This window comes from Hoplias malabaricus, chromosome 17, assembly GCF_029633855.1.
Source record: "Hoplias malabaricus isolate fHopMal1 chromosome 17, fHopMal1.hap1, whole genome shotgun sequence".
NCBI lineage: Eukaryota > Metazoa > Chordata > Actinopteri > Characiformes > Erythrinidae > Hoplias > Hoplias malabaricus.
In genome coordinates, this window is record NC_089816.1 from 3748719 (window position 1) to 3774213 (window position 25495).

Here is a 25495-nt window from a genome sequence, read left to right on the forward strand (position 1 = left end):
TGGTTCGATTAATCCCAGCCAATTAATATGCATGTGTTCATTAAACATAGCAGCAGCATTTTGAAAGTGAGATTAATGAGTGGTTGCAGGGTTCCATTGTGATGGGTCTTATCTCGGTTTAACATATTTTGGTGAGAGGTAAGAGCTGAGCAGATCTAGAGCAATGTGTCACACACTCGGAGCATTGTAAACATCGGCGGGTTGAGGTGAGTGGAGTGTAGCTTTCCTGGGGAAATGAATAACGTATGTGGGGCTCTGCTGTCCAGAGTGTGTTTGGGAATACAATCTTTAGCATAGTGTGAGTGCAGAATACTATTTTTGGTGCCATACAGAACACTTTTCTAAAAGGTGCTATATAGAACCATGTATAAATATTCATTATTAAAAGTTTCACTCTTAAAAAGTATATTTATATAGCTTTTAAGGCTGACGCATTTAATAACGCATATTTTTATATACAATAGAAGTCTTAGGCACCAAAAATGATTATATATATTTAAACTAATGCCTTTTCAGTAAATGTGGTGCTTATATAAAGTTATATATAATCACAGTAAATTTAAAAAAGAAATAATATAAAACAAGTAAGAAATATAAGATTTTTTTTCTCTATAAAGTAGTAGGTGAGAGTGAGTCTGAAGAACAACGTTTTGTTCAGATTCTCCTGGACTGTATGAATTTGTTAAATCCACAGCACACATTATTTAAAATCATTATTTATTAACCAATAAAACTAGGTACTGGATGATAACCTCAAATAATACAGACTCCACGAGGAGAGATTTGGAAAACGTTAAACAACACATTCACACACAGAATATCACACGTTATTGGGTTTTATTCTAATGTTGGGTGCTATTTGTGGTTAGTTTTTCCTTTAAGGTTAATTTTGCTTCTTATATCCCCTTTGTTTGTTTTCCCTACAGGTCTCTGTCAGGTCGTATTGTTGGAGGTGTATGGTGGTTCTTCACCCTCATCATCATCTCCTCATACACAGCGAATCTGGCCGCATTCCTGACCGTGGAGAGGATGGTTTCTCCCATCGAGAGCGCAGAGGACCTGGCCAAGCAGACTGAGATTGCTTACGGGACGCTGGACGCTGGGTCCACCAAGGAGTTCTTCAGGGTGAGGGTCAACCACCTGAAAGACTACAATTCAGAGATGTTTCTGAGCATATCTTTGTAAATAACAAGGTGCTTGACATATTGTGACTACTAGCAGAGCTTTGATGATATTGTAATACTGAGAAGCCTTTTGTAATCCCCGTCTTCTGTTGTTCCAACTTCTAAAAAGTATGGTATAATAATGTTCTTACTACTCACTCTTTGAGCACCTGTGTTTATGTGTTTGTGCTCCTGCATGCTTGAGTTTCTTGTTTTCTACAGAGGCTGTTTTTTATTGCTATGCGTCTATGGCTCTGTGGTGCCATTGTTTTGTTGCTGTGTATTGCATTTAAAAAAAAGGAAAACATCTTTTATGTAAATTCAGGGGTCTCAACACACAGCTGGATGTCCTGGACCACAGAGCACAGGTGGCTTAAAATCCAAATCACAAATCAAGCTGCTTGTATTTTGATGACGGTGGAACTTTGTAAATGGGATATGATTTGTTTTATAATTGATTTTAATCATGAGCCATATTCAACTGATTTTTATGTCAAGCTCCTGCCGCTTTAACAATGGGTAGCTTTAGAACAGCTATCACCAACCTTTGTACGTATAAGATCACCATTTGAATTCTGAACAAATGAAAGCTCTACCAGCATAAATGGCAGGTTTAGGACATGGAAAAATAACAAATCTGTACATAAAATTAAACTATATATCTACTTCATTAATACACCTGAGTGTTTGCTATGGTGGTACTCGGTGAGATGCCTACAAGTGCTTTGTAAACAGGTGTTCTGACAAGTTGTGCTACCTATCGAAATCGTATTAGCAGCTCTGCACATGCTCAGACCCACAATTCTGAATGTTTTCATGTTTTTCATGGTAAACCTCTTTTCCTCCTGTGCATTATACAGTCTTAGCTTACTTTCACACTGTCACCCTGGGTTTGTGTCAGAATTCACACCCGCACCAGTGCCACTGCTCTGTACACTCTCTGCCCTGTCTTATTCATATTTTTTATTATGAATTACTATTACACATTACTATAGGTGTCCATTTACTATGATGCATTGAACTCAAAATCCACATTTCTAATTGGACAATATGAGCATGTATGCCTGTCATGCCTGCCCTCCATTACATTACATTTGGGATGAGTTACACTGAATTAAATTGGTAAATTTATATTCCAAAATTATTCCTTGAACTCATAAATGTTCTAATAGAATGCAGTCTAATACTCACTGCAGTGTTCCAGAATAAAGGGCATACTGTGTCTTCATTCATAAGGCTACATTATACCTACATCAGCCTTTCCTCACAGAAATCAACAGAATCGTGATAGTCATTAAAAAGACTTGGATAAGATTTACACACACCATGCTTTTAATGTCGCAGTGTCCGTTTAATGATAAAAGGTGCTATGAATTTCATGAAATCATTATTTATAACATCTGATCTAAACATTGTCATTTGTCATAAAGGCTGCTTCAGTCAGCCTCACAGCAAGACAGTGTTTTGAGTTATGATGTTATTGAATGAGTGGGTTTATATCAGTTGGCATGAATGGCTTATGTATGTCATAAAGCCTTATGAATGATGACTTAGAGTGTTACGAGTTAAACTAATACACCACTGCACATCTGACTGTAAAGTGAGAAAGGCGCTGACAGTGATGCTTTCCTCCCGCAGAGGTCAAAGATTGCAGTGTTTGAGAAGATGTGGTCCTATATGAAGTCTGCAGACCCCTCAGTGTTTGTGAAGACCACTGATGAAGGAGTGATGAGGGTGAGGAAGTCGAAAGGGAAGTACGCCTACTTGTTGGAGTCCACCATGAATGAGTATATTGAGCAGCGCAAACCTTGCGACACCATGAAAGTGGGTGGCAACCTGGACTCCAAAGGGTATGGGGTCGCAACCCCTAAAGGATCATCTCTCAGGTAAAGCATAGCGCTCCCTATTGTCCCGCGTTGGACTTTGCATGTCGGAATTGCTTACAAAACAGTTATAGAAGCAAACATAATAGGCGGTTTGTTGGTAATGGAGGCTGCATGCTGAGTTTTTTGGTGGATTTCAGATTTGAATTGACTGTTATTATCAACACATTTTGCCACGAGAGTCAATGAATTTTGTTTAGCAAATGGTCTGCAAGGTTTCTTTTTTACAGCTGCAATTTGGATGAAAATGCTTTTAGGAATTTAACATGATAATACACCAGCTAGAACGTTCTTTTTCTTTTCCTAAGAGCAGGAAAACAGATTGTACAATGTAACCTCCATTGCCATGATGCACAGTGTGTGTGTGTGTGTTTACTCTGGATTTTTGTGTTACACATGAATCAGCCCAGGTCTCGTCAGAGCTCTCACCCAGAGTGGAGATTGCAGCTGATTTCATCTTGAGTGCTTGCATAAGAAACAGTGGGAAAATAGCTCACTCTTCAGAAAGCTCTTGTGTTTAGAACCCTCTCATTACACGCTGTGGTTGAACACAATGAGACATTTCGGACATCTATCAACCCAAAAGCATCTATAATCTTTACCCTTCATTTACCCATAGGACAGAGCACAATGATGCACATGATGTCAGATTTTGTATAATTTCTTTATTAACATTTTACAATAATGATACTTAAGACAGTATTAAGTAATAAGACAGTAATAAGCATTATTAAACAATTAAGTAAAGGCCCAATTAATCATTAAGTAATAACAGAAACAGAAATGAACATAAACTAACATTTTATAAAATCCTAAAAAAAATGAAACCCAAAATACTCAAAATAAATACGTTTTATCAGTCCAGATTTTTCCCCTTTCTCCTTATAACTAAACACAATATATTATTATTATTATTATTATTATTTCCCCTTGACTTTCATGATGCAGAAATGTATCCTTCACTTTTTTAGTAAATAAACTTGTTCAGATGCTTGCTGTCACTTCAAGTGTCGGTGGTTTTCAGAAAACAAATCCAGGTTAGTAACCTCTGAACAAACAACGCAAAAAGACTAATACAGAAATGACATGATAGTACATTAATTGGTCAAAACTCAACTATGCAAAACACAGGAAAGACATTTAGCACGTTCAGAACATACTGTGGCAATTCTTCACAGTGCTGATCTATTGAATCTATTTAATCACTCAACAAATAATGAGAAACTCAGATGCTACACACCAGTAATCCAAGTTAGAAATTCTTTGATTGGCTGGAAAAGTACAATTTAAAATCATAACTCTCGGACGGTTTCTGATTCCAAGATTGGATTGAGGGAACAGGGAGTAAGACTGAATTAGTGGGTCGTGTCATATCTCACACAACAGGCAAATGACAACTGTACCTACAATAAAAGTATCTTCAGTAAAGTCACAAGAGATCATCAGGTATACACTTGTTCAATGTATTCATACAGTTTCACAAAGCAGCTTTGCAGACACTGAAAATTAAGACAAAGTCTAAATGAATAACCCCAGGTGAGAAAGCCAAAAGCCACAGTGGCAAGGGAAACCCACAAACAATAGGGTTTTCATTTAAAACAGCAGGTAGAAGAAGAATTGGAATCTATTTAAACTGTAATTCATAGAAGGCCTGAATAAGCACAGTCCCAATGGTTTCATATAAAAGCTCAGGCTGATCATAACTACATGTAAAGCATAAACCATTTCAACACTAAGCCTGACCATTTTTATAGAACACAACAAGACACATTTGATCAGTTTCATTGAATGATGTCAAATAGAAGATTTTAATTTTTTTTTACATATAATACAGTTGTCTATACAGTCAGAAATAAATACACCCATGGTGTTAAATGAACAGAGCGGTACTGAAGGTGCATTGCATTCCCATTTCATTCTTATGCAAGTCACTCTAATGAATGTCAAAGTTAATTAAATGTGTTGTTCATTTTGATTATAATTTTAGATTTCACCTTGTTAGTCTTACACAGTTCTATTGATTGTGTCAGTTCTAAGTCATGACTAATACACTATTGCACATGTGATTGTAGAGTGCAAAAGGGGCTCAGAAGGGCGATTTAGAGCTGCTGGAATAACCTCAATAAACTCCATCTCCCTGTAATAAGCTGAGCTCCTTGGGGGAAAGACCTGCTAGCGATTGTACTGTCATTTTGTGGGTCACCTTATAGCAACGTGAGCATGGAGGGAAAGAAGCATAGGGAGGGAGAGAAAAAAGACATTGGCTACAGGATGTAAAATGACTAACTTTCAACATGCCACCTCAGGCAGGATTCGAATTAAATTCAGCTCTCTGTGTCAGGGAAGGCGAAAGAGGAAGTGAAATGTGTTGGACACCGAGCTTCTTTTCCTCCACACTGCTCTTGTGAGAGATGGAGAGAGACAGTCAGCACGCTCTATTTCAGCCATTTTAGCTAAATTACACCACTGTGACACACATTCACTGTATGGGACCTTCATTACGCTCTGATACATCCCTGGAGATAGACTCCTTTAAGAGTGACCTGTTTATATCTAATGCACTGAAATAGAACTTAACTGTTTTACTACTGTACAACATATCAACTTAGAATCTTACAGTTAACAAGACATCAAAAGGCTCTGGCAAGATTAACATGCAACGAGGCTCCTATGCACAGATACAGAATAGGTCAATGAAATTGTGTTGTTATTCTATAGTCAGTGTCATGCCCGTATTTGGAATTTAGAGTCTATGCAGGATTTCTTGTTGAGAAAAATGAATGAGATTTTCAAACAGAATGGCTCAAAACCACATACATTTCCCTCTGCCCAATGTTTTCCTCTAAAGGTCATAGAATCCTCTGAATTATGCTTCTGACTTGACTCAACAAGGAGCCAGTGTCATGGCCTGTGCAAGTGCCCTAGGTCATTGTGAGCATTTTTACTTGTACATTGGTGTGTCTTCATTGCTCTGCAATTACACCTAAACACTAGGGCTGAATCTCAAATATTTTACTCCACCCTATGTAGTACTTGTAGACTAGGGTGCTAATTAAAACAGGTGGTAGTTTAAACCAGTGTTTTCCAGTGTGTTCCCACTGTTATAGCATTGCATACAGCATAGGTTTGACACAGAAGCAATGTCATAAAATGTAAAATTACAAATTTGCCACATGACAACTAGTTAAAACTGCTAAACATCACAAGACTGAAAACCTCAAAAATCGCCCCCCACCCCCACACACACTCACACACCGGGAACCTTGGTCCAGTGTGGTGCTTAAGAGGCTTTGACACTTTAAGCTATAAGTTAAGGACCTGGTGTTGGTTTGTAATAGTAGTAGTGTAGTAGTAGTCTTGATTTCAAGCAGCACTAAGTCATTTTAGAGTGCGGAATTATTAACATGGTTGTAGTATTCATATATCAACTGCTAAACTACCTCAGTATGCAGAGAATCATTCTGTCAAATCATACACGGAGGGATGAATGTACCAGGTTCTGAACCATTTTATTTAGTATAGGGTGCAACAGCACCCATTCATTTTTCCCTTTTAGACACTGAGCAAAGTCACAGAATTCCTAATACCGGCATGACCCCATCTAAAGGATGATGTTATTTGTTATATTTAAAGTTATGTCTTCTATGTGTGTGGCACAGTGGTCAAAATGCACGGCACCTTTCTGAGAGGTCTATATTAGAATTTAATTTAAACTTATGCTAAAAACTAAGCAAATGTCTTTAAACAGATCAGTTAGACTTTCTTTAAAAGGAAAAACGTAGATTTAAGATACTCAAGGGACGATCAGATTGATGCATTTTGACCACTGTTGATGATGTAAGTTGTTGTGCCCTGAGCTGGACTGTAAAGCTGTGAAGTAACTGACCACTATGTCTCGCCCTTTTCTCCTTTTGTCCATCTGCTCCCATTCCCCACCGCCCTCAGCCAGTAAAATCATCTCACCAAAAATACTGCCGCTTTCTATACACATTCTCACCAGAATCTCTCTTTATCTTTCTCTCCTCCCACTTTACCTTTCACTCTCACTTCCTCCCTTATTTTCTCTATCCTCTTCTCTCTCTCTCCCTCTCTCTCTGAATTCTTTCTGACTTGCTCTTCTGGGTTGGAGAAAGAACTCATTGGGTTTTACTGAGTGTTCCAATCACAGAGGCATGGACGCTGTTTGTTTGCATTGCTGAGCACTGAGCAAGATGCTGTGCAATCAAATGTGTGTCTGTGCCTTTAAGCTCTGGATGGTGTGCAGGACTTCTGGGTAAAGGTGTGGGCACCAGATAAATGCCTTGGACGTGCTTGGAGAGTGAATGGTATTTTCCCCTTTTGTGGTGCTCTGTTAAGTAGATGAGGATAAAGATAAAAAGACAGAACTTTAACCCAACCACTATAGAGATAACGGGCTGGAGATCTGATAAATATAAGTGGTTCAGAGAGTATTTGACCTATGTAGTTATTGCCAATTGGCTGTTCCAATGATGTATGTATGTGAATTATGCTGAATATTTTCATGTGAAATAAATGACACAAAAAAACTGTGACTAGGGTTAACTGCACATCTCTGAATCATTTCTGAATAAATATGGGAATTTTCCTGGTCAGTAAGCACTTATTACCCCATAACGTGCACCTTGTTAAAGGATAAATGCCATGAGTAGCGACTCTGAGCTTGTCTAAAGCTAGTCTTCTTTCCCTGAGTAGGTCCTGCCCACTGCTTGGTAAAACCCATCTTTTTTCGCCCAAAAAAAAGCAACTAACGAAAGCATTTGTTCTCCATGAAAAAAAAACCTTAACATACATATTACACAGGCTCAGCTCAACCCTGCTGCTTCCATGCATTAACCTCTCGAGCTCAAGACCAGACTCTGCCACTGAAAGTGCCACTGACCACACTATTGTCTCATTATCGTTTCAAGAAACCCAGTAAACCTGGCAGTGTTAAAACTGAACGAGCAGGGCCTGTTGGACAAATTGAAAAACAAATGGTGGTACGACAAGGGCGAGTGCGGCAGCGGGGGAGGTGATTCCAAGGTCAGCCCCCATGTGACAAACCCAGCGGGTAAAGATCCAGCACCACGGGGTGGGTAACCGGCAACCCAGCGCTGCCCAAACACTCTCAGACCGAACACATTGGATAAAACTACTCAAATGAGCCAAAATAATGGAGGAAACCCCACAAAAATATATTTTCTCTTCCCCCCCACCCCTCCCCGAGATGGGTTACTGGACGCCTGCTATAGCACGCAAAGACCTTGTTTTGGATTAAATGAGAAAGAGTGTTTTCAGCCTGCCGGTTACCCAAAGTGATATAGTAATACACATCTTGCAGCAGGGAGCAAGGCAACACAGCTAGATGGAGTATTAATGCATATCACTTTCACTATGAACTGTTAAGATGTCTTTTCTTTCTGATGTGAGTGTGTGCGTGTGCATGGTGCTACAGTATGAAAAGAAGGCTTGAGTTAATAAGAGCGGGTGTGTGTGTGTGTATATATATGTGTGTTTGACCATATGCCGAATAACATAAAATAACATGGGCCATGTTATTTATGTTATTTCCCTGGTTGAAGAATCCCCATAAACCTAGCGGTGTTGAAACACAATGAGCAAGCCGTCTTAGACAAACTGAAAAACAAATGGTGGTACGATAAAGGAGAATGTGGAAGCACGGACTCCGGACGAAAGGTCAGTTCATTCGTTGATCCTGCGCTGTTAACCCTCAGTTAAACCCCCCACAAAACCCCCCCGGCCCCTCCACCATCCACACTGAGCTACGGGCTATTCTTACTGTATCACTCTTTTTTTCTTTTTTCAAAAAGGGCTATTTTTAATGTCTCTCTCTCTCTCCAAGCACACATTTACTGTGTTTTCCTGTGGGCTTTGACATTATTTTACTCATCAGAGGTCTGTTTGTAGTAGCTTGAAGTACCGCTAGAGCAGTGGTGATCACCTCTCCTCCTGGACCTCTAATGTCCTGCAGAGTTTAAATGAAAGAAGAGCATTTAGAGGGTAGAGGGTAGTGCAGCGTAAAGTTTCGTTCATTTGATGTTTGTCAGAAACACCATTACAGGACCCTAAGTAATGTTTGTTTGAGAATGCAGCTCTATGCTGAAGAACATCCAAAATAATATTCAGCTAATGCACCATGGCTCTTCGAAAAAGAATTAATTATGGCAGGAAGTTGTGGCCAAATCTGATAAATGATCAATTAAAGTTAAAAAAAAGAATACTTGCATTGGTTTATACGGGTTAAAGCAGTGGTTCCCAAACTTTTTCTGCTGTGCCCCATATTTTTTTACTTCCAAGCACCACTGGAATTTGTTTATACATTCATAAAATCTACAACTACATATAGATAAAAAAAATAAATGGATTGTGCTTAAGTCATTTTAAACATACTTGATCCTAATTGCTTCCCTGCACAAAAACTTTATTATAAAACAGCTTCCTGAGAGAAAAAGCCTAAAACCTGTATATTTGCTGTGCAAAAATGACACATTTAATCCCCACATGTCTTCAGTGACTGGTATGAGCTCCCCACTTTGAAACCACTGGGTTAAAATGTTAATTTTGATAATACTCCTAATTATAAGATGTGTCTACAGACCTTTGGCACCTGTGTAATTTTTGTAATTTATTAATTTTAAAAAGAAAAAAAAAAAACAGCAGTATTGAAGTGATATAGCACCGCCATATTTCCCATTAGCCAGAAACATGTACCTGATCCAACAAAACTATGAAACGCTGCTCTGAGGGAGAACATTTATGTTAATTGTGTTTGGTTTTAATTAGTGATACATAATACACTACATTCTGAAAGTTCTTAGCGGACCGCTGCAGTGGTCTAATTAGCCGCAAAGGTTTTAGCTTCGCACACATGCCTCTCGAATTGCGAGCACTCTGTTTCTTAATTCTCTTGTTTTTGTCAGGGGCAGTGGAGACTGCAATCTGAGCTTAATAAAGTTATCTTTGCTAAATAATATGTAAATAATGCTGTAATTAGACAGGAGTGGTGAAGAGAGAGCCCTTTATAGCATCTCCTGCGGGGTAGGCGTATTACCACTGCTCTGTGCTGCCTCATCCAGTGGAGTTGAATAAATGTGAGCGTGAAGAGAGTGAGCAGAAACTCAGTAAGAGATGAGCCCTTCACCTTCGCCCTGAGTCTGACCAGTCTGTCTGTCCTTCCTATCTGTATGCCCTTCGAGTGTGCATGAATTTGGGATATGGCCAGGGTTGCCAACGTTAAATTTCTTATTTCTACTGACTTGACTGGCCACTTTAGACTTTAGAATTTAACGAGAGTAGCTCAGTGGGGTACTTTGTTTTTTAGCGCTGTAGTTCCTGCAGTTCTGTATGTTACATGACACTGCAGTAGTTGCTACTGCTCAAGTTTTGACAGGTAACTGTTACTTATTATTTCACTGAACAAAACGTTCATTTGGCTACAGGATTTGACTATATTTAGAGGTCTGCGCATGAAATTTAATGCCAACACGACCAAGGCTGCTTCTGCTAAATTTGAAGCCTGACCTGAACGCACATGCTACTAGCACAACTGTCTAAGTGTCAGCTATGTCATCAGAAGTTCACAAATTCGGTCTCCAGTGATGCCTCAGCCATCTGTGGCTGGGAGTCCAGGAGCGTCTGGGTTGGTAAGCTGGACCTCCCTTCCCTGCATTCCTTGGCAGAATGCTAGCCACTGCTGGAGCATGTTAGCTAACATTTTTTTGAATTGGGCAGTTTGGTAACATGAATGGGTAAGTGACTGACTGACTGACTGTCAGACTGAATAACTGGCTAAATGAGAAGCCAATAAAATGAGTTGTTTCCCTTCTAAAAACTGCCCTGAATCTGTAACAACCTACTTTACTTCACTGGCTTTTGGTCAGGCTCTTATATATAGACTTGTACATCTGAGTTGAACTTAAATAGACCAGTAGGTAACTCAATAGGGATGTTCTTGCTTATTTCTAAATAAATCCAGACATTTTTTTTAAAATAAATATTATCATAAACTATATGGACAGTTGGCAACCCTGGATGTGAACCCAGTGGACTTTGTCGTCCTGTTTAAGGCCCCATCCACCAGCTTTATCACAGACACACACCTGCATGAAAAGCACAGGAGACACCACAGCCCACTGTTGAAATGTTGTAATCAAGCAACTGCTGGACATTTTAAGCCCCTCCCTCCCCTTTTGACTGACAGATGCTCACTATACAGAAAGGGCATTATGCTATAGTAGTTTCCCCAAAGACCTAATATAAGACTCCTCCCTCTGACTGTCAACTAGACTTTTCCCATGAGTCTCACTCTGACCTGCATGGGTATCCACCACTCAAAATATAGTCATGTAACTCCTTCAGTACTTTGTTTGTGTGTTGATGGATTGTGGCTTGTGTTGTTGTAGATATGAGAAAGAGGACACTAGCCTAGTTTACGATGTCAGTCTTGAGGTTAGCTCAGATTCTGTGCTTGTCTTAGTGCATGAGTGCATGTTTGGATTTCACTCATGATAAATATGTAATGATTGTATTCATGAGAATGAATTTTTGTTATGTAGTCATTGATATAAATGTAGTCATTTATATAAATATAAACGTTTATCAGTGAGCAGTTTAATTGGTGCTAATGGCTCACCAAGTCTGACCTCAAAACAGACAATTAATGATTAGTTATTTGATTTTTCCTGAATCATTGACAGTTCGTTAAAAAAAACGTAGCAATTAAGTTTAATTTGGTGATTTTGGTGCTTTTCCACTACACGTTCAAAAAACACTTAAATACTTATTTAACACAATTTTTATCTCCAATTCCACGTTAGTTAGGACTCCCCCATACACTCAGTGCCACAAACCTCGAGGAAGAGGAACACGTTCACTTCATCTGAAACTTGTAAAGTCAGATACTAATTTCTTTTTAAACTGCTGCTAACACAGTGCCACAGGGATTATTGAAGATTAATTGTCTTGTTTAATTATATGCTGTTAATTAGGTAATTAATACCTTTGCTGCTTCAGACTGATGTATAGTAAAAAAAAACATATCTGTATTTACACAGATCATCTTGTCAATATGAACAACAATCATTCTGTGAAGGCTAACAAACAACCCAGTCTCACACCTATTCGTGATATAGTCACTTATATAGGGGACTGCAATTCGTGACATAGTCACATATTTTCCACATTTTATGCGACAATATCACGATCCTAAAGTGAATGGGTAATTACCATAGAAACCGTCATATCAGTGCCTCGTGTTATGCGACAATAACACGACAACTCTTCCTCATTAAGGCGTCATTACCATCCGTTAATACCAGTCTTATTTTTATTTACGTAAAATATAACGTTATTAATTCATTATTTGCTAAAATATCGAAAGAAATAATGACTAGAGAAATGTTCTTTTTCAGTATTAACCTTTTGAAAAATAGTCAAAATAACGTTAAGTGAAAGAAATGTTCTCATTAGCGTTACAGCTAAAGTAGGACACCAATAATAAGCATTGCTTAGGAGAAATATTATAATAAAATACTTTATGCCTTTGTTGGAATAACAACCTATGTTATGTAATTCTCATTATGCCTTTTTATTTGTTATATGGGTAATGACCCTGTAATGAGGAAGAGTTTTCGTGTTACTGTCACATAATGTTTCTATGGTAATTACCCATTCACTTATGATCGTGATATTGTCGCATAAAATGTCGGAAATATGCGACTACGTCACGAATTGCAGTCCCCTATATATGTGACTATATCACGAATAGGTGTGAGACTGCGTTGTAACAAAATACTAATAGTGTTAGCTGCCTGACTAGCTTATTTCACCATGGCATACTTTAAATCAAAAGAACATTACATTGTCATTTTTATTTTGAACCTGAACCTAAACTCAACTAGTTTTGGGTGCTAACGATTCTGGTAATTTGTGGAGTGGAAAAACACCATTTACAGGAGACATTTATTTAAGATTTAATTAAATTTGTTTTTATTTAATGTTTTGTCTGTGTTTTAGCTGATGTCTCTGTTTTGTTTCTGTGTGTGTTAGTGATAGTGAGTGAATGAGCATCCTGCTTTGATCTAGTGTGTGGATTTTTATTAGGCCAGATGTGTGGATGTGTGTGTGTGTGTGTGTGTTTGTCTGCAGTTTGTTCATTATGTGTAGTTCTTTATATATTTGTTTATTTTATTTATAGTTACACTTATATAGCGCCTTTCTAGATACCCAAGGACGCTTTAAGTCAACACCAACTTTAGCATGTGAGCACTGTAAAAATCTCATTGATTGAAAACATCTAATTAATAGACATTTAGAAAGAATAATTTTCGATTATTTAACATACTTCTAGACATTTTTTAGCTTGTTTTAAATGATTTTATCTAAAGAACTTAAACCTTTGACTGATGTGACTTGTGTCATCTATAATTTCTTAAAAAAAAAAAAAAAAATTCTCAAGACAAATTAAGACAACTTCTTTAGACATAAATGACTTAAAACAGGCAAAATGTCTAGAAATAATTTGAATAACAATATAATATTCTTACAACAATCCCATAACCAGATGTATGAAATGTTTTGACCAGACTTCACTGGTGAATACATCACTTCTTTGCCTGTTCAATGCTTGTTGTCTGTAATTTCCTCTGACATGGCTCTGTCTCCTCCTGTAGGACAAGACAAGTGCTCTGAGCCTCAGTAATGTGGCCGGTGTGTTCTACATCCTGATTGGAGGATTGGGCTTGGCCATGCTGGTGGCGCTGGTGGAGTTCTGCTACAAATCCAGGACTGAGTCTCGCAGGATGAAGGTGGCTGTTCCTCCTCAGACTTTTCACTGTCCTGCTGCTCTAGAGGGCAGTTACACTGAGCTGCAGAGTTACAACGTGTACAGTGATCACACAGTTAAAATATAAACGCTGTGTGGGTGTGGGGTTAGGTGCTTTAGTCCCCTATTCTATGACCCCATTTTACCTCAATCACTCAAAACCAAGCTCTCATTGTACCCACACACTGACCTATCACTGTCTCTATTTCCTCATGGCAGTGCTACCAGCCTCATCTCTTCTCTCTTCTCTCTCTCTCTCTCTCTCTCTTTACGTGATTATTCTTTCTCAGGGCTGAACGTAGGTGTTCCAGCAAGCAACCAATATTTAGAAGCTAATTATGTTTAGGTTGTATAAAGCACAGAACACTGGAGCAACAGGTAGTGTCACGGCCACTCATCTCCAGGATTGGAGTTCCGGGTTCTGGGTTGAATTCCTACCCCTAGTCACCATTAAGAGTTTGACGTATTTCTCCAAGTGCTCTGATTTCCTCCCAAATTTACTACACAAGATGTCCATTCTTGTGATGTAGTGTGAGAATATATGATGCCCTGTAATGAACAGGCACCCTGCCCAGGGTGTGTCCTTGCCCCAAACCCACTGCAACACAGACCAGGATAAAGCAGTTATAGAAAAAGAAAGGAAGAAAAATAGGTGAAAACAATGAAAATATTCAACCATGGGACCATCGAAATTGCCAAATATTCCAGAGATGAAGAGAGTGCAGTCTTAACAAATGAAGGTGTGTCCCATTTGAACCTTCTGGGTGAGATCAATAAAATGTTAAAATACTTAGCTGGAAAGCCAATGGCTTGAGATGAAAGATTTATTTCTGTTGGTTAATGTGCTTTCCGCATGTTGTGCCTGTGTTTAACCGCTATGACACCAACACTAGAAAATCTTCCCAAAAGGTCTGTGTAAGTTTCTTTGTTTGGTTTTGCTTTTCTAATCCTGAAATAGAAAAAACAGAGAACAACCCCTTTCTCGATTCTGTACTTTTCGTTACCTGATTCTTCCGTATCGAAGTCTGCAATAGAAAAACAGACGAGCTATTTCCCCATTTTGGATGATGTAACGAAAGGTGCACAGACCTCTGGGTGACTCAAGCTGTGCTCTCTGTGGATTAGCCAGAGGTCAGTGGACCTTTCATTGTATCATTCAAAATGGAGAAATGGGTAGTTCTCCGGGGGTGTTTTTTTTTATTTCAGGATTAGAAACGGAAAAGCAAATAACAAAAGGTACACAAACCCAAAAATATGCATTTTTTTTAACATAAAATAATAAATTAACAATAATAATAATCTGGTGTTATAATTTATATCATCTCTTAGACGCCTAGATTTCATTTTGTGTTTACACGAATTTTTGAATCAAACGTGTCAAACAAAATAGATCCCATTTGCACATGAAGCCTGACAGAAACAGCTTTAGTGCATTAGGCCCTCAGTAACGCATGCTCCCTCACTCTCTGCCTTTCTTCCTTCTTCCTCGACACAATTCCTCCCTCAGCAGCACGTCTCCCTTTTTCTCTGCTTTCTCTTTTTATTCATTTCCACTTTGTTTTCCCTCTCTCTCTCTCTCTCTCTCTCTCTCTCTCTCTCTCTCTCTCTCTCTCTCTCTGTGTGAGAGCTGTGGTTATGCACATTAGCCCCAGTTCGTCCCCATGGACACCCCACGTCCATGTTTTTCCACTAACATTGCAGAAACAGTCGGACTGTCTAGACTGAAGATTATGCAAAAAAAATAAAATATAAAAACTGCCAGGTCGTCTGCTTTCCCACACAACTATATGCAAAGTGTCACTTCCCCTCTTCAAATCACGTTGAACGTGCCCTCTGCTTTCTCGCCAATCTGTCGGCATCCAAACTGTAATTAGTGCCGTCCTGATTTAAGCTGTGTTTACCTTAATTGAGCTTACTCTCCTGATGAGTGCGGAAACATCATGTAACAAATCAAACGCCTCCGTCCTCTCCATGTCATCTCAACTTCACCTGCACATTCCTCCGCAGTTTCTCATGATCAATATCTCTATGACAGGTAATTACCCAAAGCAGCAGCCACAACAGACTTAGACAGGAACTCTATGCTGCTGTAACACTATAATAGAACAGACTTAAGTGGATCTGCTTTGTTAATTCGATTGACAGGAGTTACATTTCACAGCTGGCCGTTTTTTATATTTGTAAAGTGAGACTGGACGCGTTTTTGTATTAGATAATTAGTTAGAATCAGGCGTATAACTTAATCTACGGAGAGCAATCGAGTGACGTGAAATGAAATAATTTCCAAGATTCAAGATATGCACAAGTCAAACACACACATCGTTAGCTGGTGTCAAGACCATTAGCTCTGATTATAACAGACAGAAGCATGGCCAATAAAAGCAATACAAGAGATCCGTTTCTCACAAACGGAGGAAATGATTCACACTTATCAATGGTCTTTTAACCCACTGTCTAGTGCTGCTATGTGGTCATCTTGGTTGTGAGTGCATCCAGACTGGAGTCAGGTAATGGGGAAACTCTCTTGATTCATGTCTAAAATTGGACAGTCTGCTCAACCAACAATAAAAGTTATTAATAACAAATATTAAGGATTTAATTAAGGAACATTTGTGGCAATAACAGCTTCTTCTGCCCTGTGAAAGTTTACACAGAATGCTGGGACACTTCTGTGAGGATCTGATGGCGTTTAACCACGCAAGCAATAGAAATCAGGTGTTGGACGATGGATTAATGAGTGTGGATCATACATACCGCCTCATCCTAAAGATACTGAATGGAGCTCCATCGCTCTAGAGCAGGGGTTTTCCACCTTCTTGAACATGAGCCCCCTTCAGTGTGTGTTTAAACCACTCTATTTTCACAGTGGCACCAATGACACATTCTTTGCTGCATCTGCTTGGTTTTTCAAATTGCACTTTTTCATGCTGTAAACAGGGAAGAGGAGCTACAAAAAGAAAGGCATTTACTTAACATTAAATATGTTTAGTACATTCTGCATGTTTTTGGATTCGTTTTACTTCAAAAGAAGCAAAAAATCAAAAACTAAATTGTCTTTTGTATCGCTCCCCGCAGCAACCGTTGCACAAAAATAATTGAAAAAAATTGATGTGCTTGTGGATTCTTCTTCTGAAACAGTCATTTTTGCCACTCACTTCAACCAATTTATCCTCCACTTTAGCCCTATCTGTAAAATAGGTGCCTGTCCACAGTGTGTAGTTATATATGGTACAGGCAAAAACAGCATTGGGTGAAGTACATGTCAATATTTTTTGGCTGCAGCCAATCGGATTCTAGATTTTCTTTTGTCAGTTACATTCTGTTAAGTTTATCAGCAACAAGGGTTGTTTTCCTCTCATTTTCCACTGCAGAGCCCCGTCTTAACAATACTTCCAAATGAAGGCAGTAACTGTAGAGCTATTGGTCAGTCTATAGTAATCTCACACCCACTTTGTGGCTTGTGCATTCTGTTAGGCCGTGTTTATTGTGAAAATCATGCAAACTGTGTTGACATTTGAGCAAATGATGCACCTTAAAATACCTGATTGTAGACAATAGAAGGTGTAACCACAAAGTTTTGGTATTGTGCATTGTCATAACAAAGCATTTCAGCTCTGGAATGGCAGCTTTAAGGGCTATGGAGTATAACATTTTTAACCATAACACATTAATTAAACAGTATTTTATTCCATGTTGTCTTGGACCATTATGATATAACAATAATGTAAAAGACTGCAGGAATATTGTAATTAGAGTAAAAAGATTTACGAGGTGGGCCTTTGTCCTCACAGACAATTGGTAATCAGGCATTAAGGGCAGAGGCAAGGGGAGAGATATCCAAATTCCTTGGAAATTTAAATGTAAATTAGACTAGCTGCAAGCTCTGCATTATAATATAAAAACCCTCTCCTTACTAACCACACAAGCATCCTGTTTACCAGCGTTTAATGGGCCCTTAGAGATCTCAATTATGTTCTGTTATGGGCACACACACTGGGATTCTGTCAGAGTGCATCCAAAGATGCAGCATCATGCTTCTTTTATATAGTAATAGAAATTACTATATAAATAATAATAATCATGCACTGAAATTAGTAGAAAAATCCCTTGCTGAATTTTGTTCCCTGTAAAAGATATGTAAACATATTTGTGTTTAGAAAATCAACTAAATATTTGACCAGTTCCTAGACTTTGTAGAACACTGTAGAGCTCCATGGTGGGGTGGGGGATGACTATTGGATTGAATAATTTCTAAGAGCTGGTTTACACCTTGCATAAACACGTGTTTTATGCCCAGGTCATATCTGGATAAAAAGTGGTGGTCAGCTTTTCCTTGGTCCAGTGGAGTCAGGATTGTTGGGAAAGAATTGTGTCTGGCTGCAGGGAAATTTTAAAAATGGCTAATGGTCTATTCTTTAGTGTACTCAGTTAATATTCATGCTTCTGGATTCTCCAGCTGTACGTATCCTCCATCTTTCATTAACCTCCATTTTTAAGATGCATTTCTCCTAACGTACACACTTAAAAACAATGGTCATACAAGGGTTCTGGGCTGTAGATGGTTCTATGTAGCACCTTTCAGAAAAGGCTTCTATACGGTTCTTCAATTGTAACGAGCTTCACACTGTAACAGAACCCCTTTTAGTTTCAAATAGAAGCCTTGTCTGAAAGGTGATGTAGAGATCAGTTTACAGTACATTCTCCATCAGTCTGAAGAACCCCTTCATGATGTGAAGAACCTTTTAATCATGCCAAAGGTTCTTTGAGTGTTTGGGGTTCTATTAGAACCATTTCCTTTGAACAAGAACCCTCATATTTAAGAGTGTTTGTATCTCTAACAGAAATTTTGTGGCCCGTTCACTAAAAACAGTTTAATGCAAGGTGTGAAGAGCCTCTTAACGTTCTCTACTAAAACCAACATCTTTCAAGCACTTATGCCCATGTTTCCATTCCTGTTTGCTAACTCTGCCATTGTGTTCATGCCAGCAATCCATTAACGACGCCATGCGCTGCTCCACACTGACGCGGATGAGCGGGAACGGCAGCGGTGGTGAGAACGGACGCATCGTGGTCCATGACTTCCCCAAAGCTGTGCAGACTCTTCCCTGCATGAGCCACACCGCCGCCATGGGCCTGGGAGCCTCAGGCATGTGAGCAGCCAATCACAGAGCCCTGCCCCCTCTGCGGACCTGACTCACCCACACACCTGCCCAAAACGTCAGGCTCCCTGACCCTCCCTATAAACCTACAGTGGACATACGCCATACTGCCAGAACACACACACACACACACACACACACACACAAACCCAGACTGCTCTCAGCAAAAAATTAAAATAAAATAAATAACAGCCACTCTGAAACTCTTTTTCTAAGACGAAAACAACAAAAAAAAACATTTCAAAGGACAGAAAGACTAAAGTGGGGCAATAAGAGGCTGAGAGGGACGCTTTCGCCGACAAAACAGCAGCGGTCCTTCACAAGATGGAGCTGAAAAAAAACAAACAAACAAAAAAAAAGCTGTGTCCAGTGTCGACACACATGCTGTGCCAGTACGAGAGACCTGTTTACTTCTACGTCTTGAGTGTGCAATATTTTGGTTCATATCAGTGTTGTCTTTTAGCCTGTTTTCATTATGAAAACCGGACTTGTTTTGCACAGGTTGTTTCGTGGCTCATACATTATAACGATGAATGGAAAGGAGATCTGAGACCTGTTCTGTTACTGAATAAGCAGCCTATCGATTTGGCCACCATTACCTTTACATAGACTAATCTAAAAAAGAAAATGGAAGAAACACACATATCAATTTGTCAAGTTTGTTGATAGTGTAAATACTCTGATGTAAATCTTAACCTGGGCAAAGGGAGCGAATTTGGTTTGTTGTTGATCAGTAGAGCATAGCATATTGAACTTGTTGATTATCTTGCTGTGTGATTTTATTTGTTTCTTTTTTTTTTTCATCTCAACAACCTTGCATTGCTGCTACGCCTCATTTAAGGTGCCATACCTCATTTATGTCTAGACTGACTCGGGAGCGGGTTAGAATCTGCTGTTTTATCCGGAGCACTGGAGGAAGGACATCTGTGAAAATGTCATGAGTGACTGTGGTTAAGTGTGTTTTAATGAGCTGGCCATTGTCTGCTCCAGTTATTCACAGACTAGTCATACAGCCACCAAGGAACCTGTCATTCGAATACATATACAGACAGTAGAGTGCAGAAGTCTTAGGCACCTAAGATAATTATATATATATTTAAACTAATGTGTGGTGCTTGTATGAAGTTATATATAATCAAAGTTAATACAAAACAGTAATAATATAAAACAAATAAGGAGTATAATGTTTTTCTATAAAGCAGTAGGTGAGAGTGAGTTTGAAGAACAATGTTTTGTTCAGATTCTTGTTGAATGCATGAATTTGTTAAATCCACAGCACACATTATTTAAAATAATTATTTATTAACCACTAAAACTAGGTACTGGATGATCACCTCAAATAATACGGACTTGAGGAGAGATCTGGAAAAAGTTAAACAGAATATCACACTCACTGGAATAATATAAATAGCTTTTTAAAATCCCAATCTCTGGTGACTAAAACTTCTGCACAATACTGTATATATATTTGTGTGTGTGTGTTTATGTATGTACATATGTACACACATCTGTATACATTTTTTTTTAAATCAACACACAATAAATCATCTTGGGTTTGTACTGCGTGCTGTGTACTGTGAGCCAAAGCCAAGCATTTTTAAACACAGATACCTTATTGACCAATACTGACATCCTTTTGATACAAATTGGAAATAAATGAACAGGTTTTTCTCCACTTCCTTGCAATCTAAATACAACATGCTGATGGAGATGTTGGTATTTCTTTTATTCTGTGTCTCTCTTTCTCTATCTCTATCCCCACTCACAGTTTGATAGGGTTTGGGTTTGTCCTGAATATTTCATCAATCTACAGCAGAGTCCACGTCAAGCTCCGGTTTTACAGACCACCGTAACAGTTTTTTCCAGCCACAGATTTCACCTATTTCTGAAATTTGAAGCATTTGCAATCAATAGATTTCCATGGGCAGAGTACGTTAGCCCACACCGTGTTCTAATTAGGGTTCGGAAAATGGGAGAATGCTCCAGCTTCACTCAGGCTTGGCCATTGTGTTTAAATAATAGAGAAAAAGAAAGCCACCCCCCCACAGATTGTACTTTATTTCCCTCGACATGACGTGTTGACAAAAAGAGCGTTTTGTACTTCTCTCACTCTTTGTTTTTGTGTTTTCTTTTTCACTTCTGATTTCTGAAGGCACAGCACTCCAGGGTCCTCCGTGACCTGGGGTCGAAACATGTTTTATAATCAGTGACAGATTTGTAAAATATGTGAGAGAAACATTTCAACATTTGTATAACAGATTTTTGAAAGCTGCTTGAATTTGGGGGTTTTCACAGAACCAGTTTGTTCAGACAATGCTTCTTTAACATAACAGGACACTGTATTTTGTAAATGTAATGAGCTACCTTGAAACCTAGTCTGGGTACTTTGTGTTTCTTTATTTTTTTGGGTTGTTTTTTTTTCCCCTTCATTTTCGAAGTACTTCAATGCAAAAGTTACCCTGTGTGGTCATTCATATTTCACAATTTTGTAGTTTTTCTTTCTTGTTTACTTGTTTTTCTGTTTTCTATCCATAATAACAGAGAGGTTCAGTTGCATAAAAATGGAATGAATGGAAAATACATTCAGTCAATAATGAGTACAACAAATAAAACTTTTCTAACTAAAGTCATTACAGGTTTGAGCTGTGCTTCATTTTGTCACATTGCAAATTATTTTAATGCCAAACCAGCCTTTAAATTCTTATTCATTTTTCCGAATCAGAATCACAAGCCCGCACTTCAGGTGAAAATAATGCCACTAACTTCTCAATTAATATAATATATCCATTTTTTTCATACCTTTGTCTATGTCCTTTATAACAGCTTCCATTCTTCTGCTTTTAAATTTGGGTTGGGTTTCATTTTCTGATCTTTACAATCCAACATCCACTAACAATAATATCAATATCCTAATAGCAGATGTGCAAATGCTCTTCTTTTGTGTCCATATCCTTTGATCGGAAAGTGCTCCGTTTCAGACCTTTTCACAGTGGAAGGATTTGAAGTGAGAGACAAGCTCTCAGAGATGAAAGATTTAAGGAGCAATCCGTAGGATATTTACTGTACTTAATCATAAAATGACTGGACGCTTGGTGTCAGTATTACAGATTGCTCCTTTAGCACATTTATCTGAAGGGAGAGATTTTGTTGTGACAGATTTCAGTGGTCCCAGTTTCTCAGCCTTTTTAATCGAGGCCAGTGTTGGAAAATCTTGAATTTTCCTTTGCATTTTCCTGTCTTTATGTAAGTGAATCAAATATTCTCTCATTCTGATGGGAAAATTAAATGATGTTTTGAAATTAAATGACAAAAGGGTGGCCTCTGGATTTTGCGCAGAGTTGTATATGTACACCCTAAAGAAGACAAAAAAAATAATAATAGAAAGAAATTTTTGCAGTAAATATTGGATAAACTTTACAAATGTTTGTATATTATTTATGTAATGATCTGACTACATCCTTGACTTCCTCCAGTAAAAAAATCTAGCTTTTAAACTGTTTAAAATTTCCCTGTGATACAAAATTTAGGAGCTAAATAAGTTGCCAACGCTAAGGCTGGGCATTTCCACTTTCAAGACTGGTGGTAGTTTTCTCAGAAGTTCAACTCTCCCCCGACTTGGTCACGTTCATGTTGTTTGTGTGGGAAGTTAAAAAAGAAACAAAACGTAGATGCTGCCAAGCTTTTTTTTATATTGTGTCATTTTAATTTCACCTTTCTACTGCTGTTTTTGAACAAAATATAGCAGAATAATGTGTGTTACTTGGGGATGTTCAAAAATGACCATACTGTTAGAATAATGTACTTCATTATTAGAGTTATTGCGGTTGATATACTGTTCGGCCATGATGCAAATAGTGTGGATGTCACAACTCTGCCAGTTTATGCTGCATCAAATAATTCGATGTGTCCCACTTAAGCTTCTGACTGCAAATGGTTTTAATGTGGTCTCTCCTGGAGGGAAACTCATTTTTCCGATAAGTCTGACACCTTGAAAGCAGCATTATGCCATAAACCTAAGGCACCAATCTTCTCAATTTACAGGGGCTTTACAGCTGTAGCCTATCAGTGGAGTGTTAATGAAGATGGGGGAGAGGGAGGGACTAACTGCATATTCAGAGATCCACGAGTACTACTTAAAGAAGGATTGGAGTTGCTTACAAGACACATTTAAGACATTAGGGTTTTTGTTTCTTAGACATAACTTGAAAATAGGTCAATCTGACAAAGAGAGAGGACATAATAGGGATTTAATCAATGACTACACTGTGACTTTAACCAGTCAGACTTATATCGAATTGCCTGAGATTTTGTCCTTTGGTGAAGGGGGGAAAAGCTTAATTAAGATGTCAGCAGGTCCTCGTCTGGAAAATGGTAACAAAATGTGATTGCAGGTGTTCATTCACTCAGTGTTGTGTTTGGGTGGATGCCATGCTCCTGTTTTCAGATCTCATTAGAGGATGAAGAGAGGGATAAAGGTCTCCACACTCACACAGACATAGAACTAGATAATGAATAAACAGTGAGCAGGTGGGTATTTTCCAATATATGGGGAGTTTTAACAAAACAGGAACATAGTGGTTTTAAATCCTATAAAACTCCTTCTTTCAGAGAAAAAAAAGTACTACAAATAAAAGGCTAGTTTCTCCCAGTAAAGTTTTCTTTGAGAAGATATAAACGTTCGGTCACTTTGAAACTAGTAGAAGCACAAAGTAAAGTAAAGCAATATCATAGTATACCATAAATACATAGGCCTGCTTTTATATGGCACTGTATGGAGACCTCTCACCTGGGGTTTCTTCTGAAGTAAGAGATAATAATAAAATAGATCTAGAGCAGGGTGTCCAAATATTATTCAAATGGCCATGTGAAAATTCTGGAAGCCCTTGGAGTCTTTGCTAATGTAATTTTCATAATAAAAAAAAGAAGCAAACAGCCATTTTTTTCATGATGCTATTGTACGCTATGAAACGTTCCAGAAAGCTGGATTTAAGAATAAGCTAGATATCTTAAAGGCTGCCAAAACAGCGAGCATATATTGGTCCACTGGCATAAAAACAACAGATTACTGTCCTGTACAGGATATAACTCATTTATAATCTCCTCAAACAGATTTTACATTCACAGAGACTTTTATTCTGGAAAACAAACTAATACAAATATCACCAACAACTCTGAGAGATATAATAATGAGTATAAGCCTGATATAAAATGATTAAATGATAAAAATGTTGACACAGTGCTGGATTAAAATTATTTATTAATCTTATTTATAAAGAATAACAAAAAGAACTTAATGAAGGAGAAATAATGCAAGTTGGACTGTGAATGGAAAAGTGCTAAAATGTGGCATTTTCTCTAAAATTCTGTTTAATCAGCAGTGGTCCGTCCAGAAAACGTTGTGCAAAACACTAGTGGACCTCCAACTTTGCCCTCAGTGGGTCAACAGTGGTCTGCCGTCTGCTTGCTGTCAGGGTGGAGCAGGTGGTTTGTCTTAAAAATATTGTTACATTTCTTTCCATCAGTGGTTGACCTCGATAAACCATGGCTGCTTCACTTATGTCCTTTAAGTTAGTTTAGCTGCGTCATTCTGTACAGGACACACAAAGCCGCTGTCACACAATGTTCGAGTTGTGCTACCGCATGGAAATGTGTGACCGTGTAGTACGGATACTGGAAGCCTGTGCTAGCATTTCTCCTGCAGTGTTGCTATCAGTGTGTGAAGAGTGGTAGAAAAGGGTTGCATTAACAATCCAACACAATAGGCAGCACTTTGAACACATTTTATAAGTGGTCAGAAACTTGTAAATAACTAATGAAAGAATAAAGTTACGTTAGAACCAAGCACACGATTGTTTTTCTTGTGAAATTCCCAATAAGTTTGATGTGTCATGTGACCCTCTTCCCATTGAAAAAACAAAAGTTGGATCCAAAATGGCCGACTTCAAAATGGCCACCATGGTCACCACCCATTTTATTAAGGTGTATCCATATAAATGGCCCACCCTGTTCAAAAGGTAGGGCATTTGTATAGGCAAAAATAAGTATAAGCAAGAGCCATGCACAGCCTAAATCCCCTTATGAGGGTAAATTTGAGGTAATTAAAGGTAACTATAGTGATAATACATGTTTATACATTTTTAATTTTTTGAAATTTTTTTTCAGCATGTACGTTTTTGGAAAGACGAAGCAAATAACAGTAAGCTAAGAATGTATATTGCACCGGAGGAAAATGCATATCCCATGAAAAACACATGAAAACAAAAAATTGTGGGGCATGTGCAGGGCTGTTGTAGGATAGTTATCATTAGCACAGCATTGTCAGAACACCTGTTTCCTCATGCACTAAGTACCACAGCCAACCCTCAGCTGTACATTAATGAAGTAAGTAAACAGTTTAATGTTTGTATGTTATTGAAGGCGATGGAGACATACACAGCTTTGTTTTTA

At 38.3% G+C, this 25495-nt stretch overlaps 1 protein-coding gene across 2 annotated transcripts in view; it reads left to right on the forward strand.

The window, feature by feature from the left end:
* Positions 1-21646, forward strand: part of gria1a (glutamate receptor, ionotropic, AMPA 1a) — a 119691-nt gene extending 98045 nt beyond the window's left edge. Inside the window, exons 12-16 of one of the 2 annotated variants that reach the window (XM_066649998.1) lie at positions 927-1125; positions 2802-3049; positions 7975-8089; positions 13738-13872; positions 18876-21646. In XM_066649998.1, the coding sequence (XP_066506095.1) occupies positions 927-1125; positions 2802-3049; positions 7975-8089; positions 13738-13872; positions 18876-19043 (865 nt within the window). In that variant the 3' untranslated portion in view covers positions 19044-21646. Of the gene's footprint in view, positions 1-926; positions 1126-2801; positions 3050-7974; positions 8090-8628; positions 8744-13737; positions 13873-18875 lie in introns of both variants that reach the window. The other variant, XM_066649999.1, reaches the window with a different exon arrangement.
* Positions 21647-25495: the final 3849 nt, after the last annotated feature.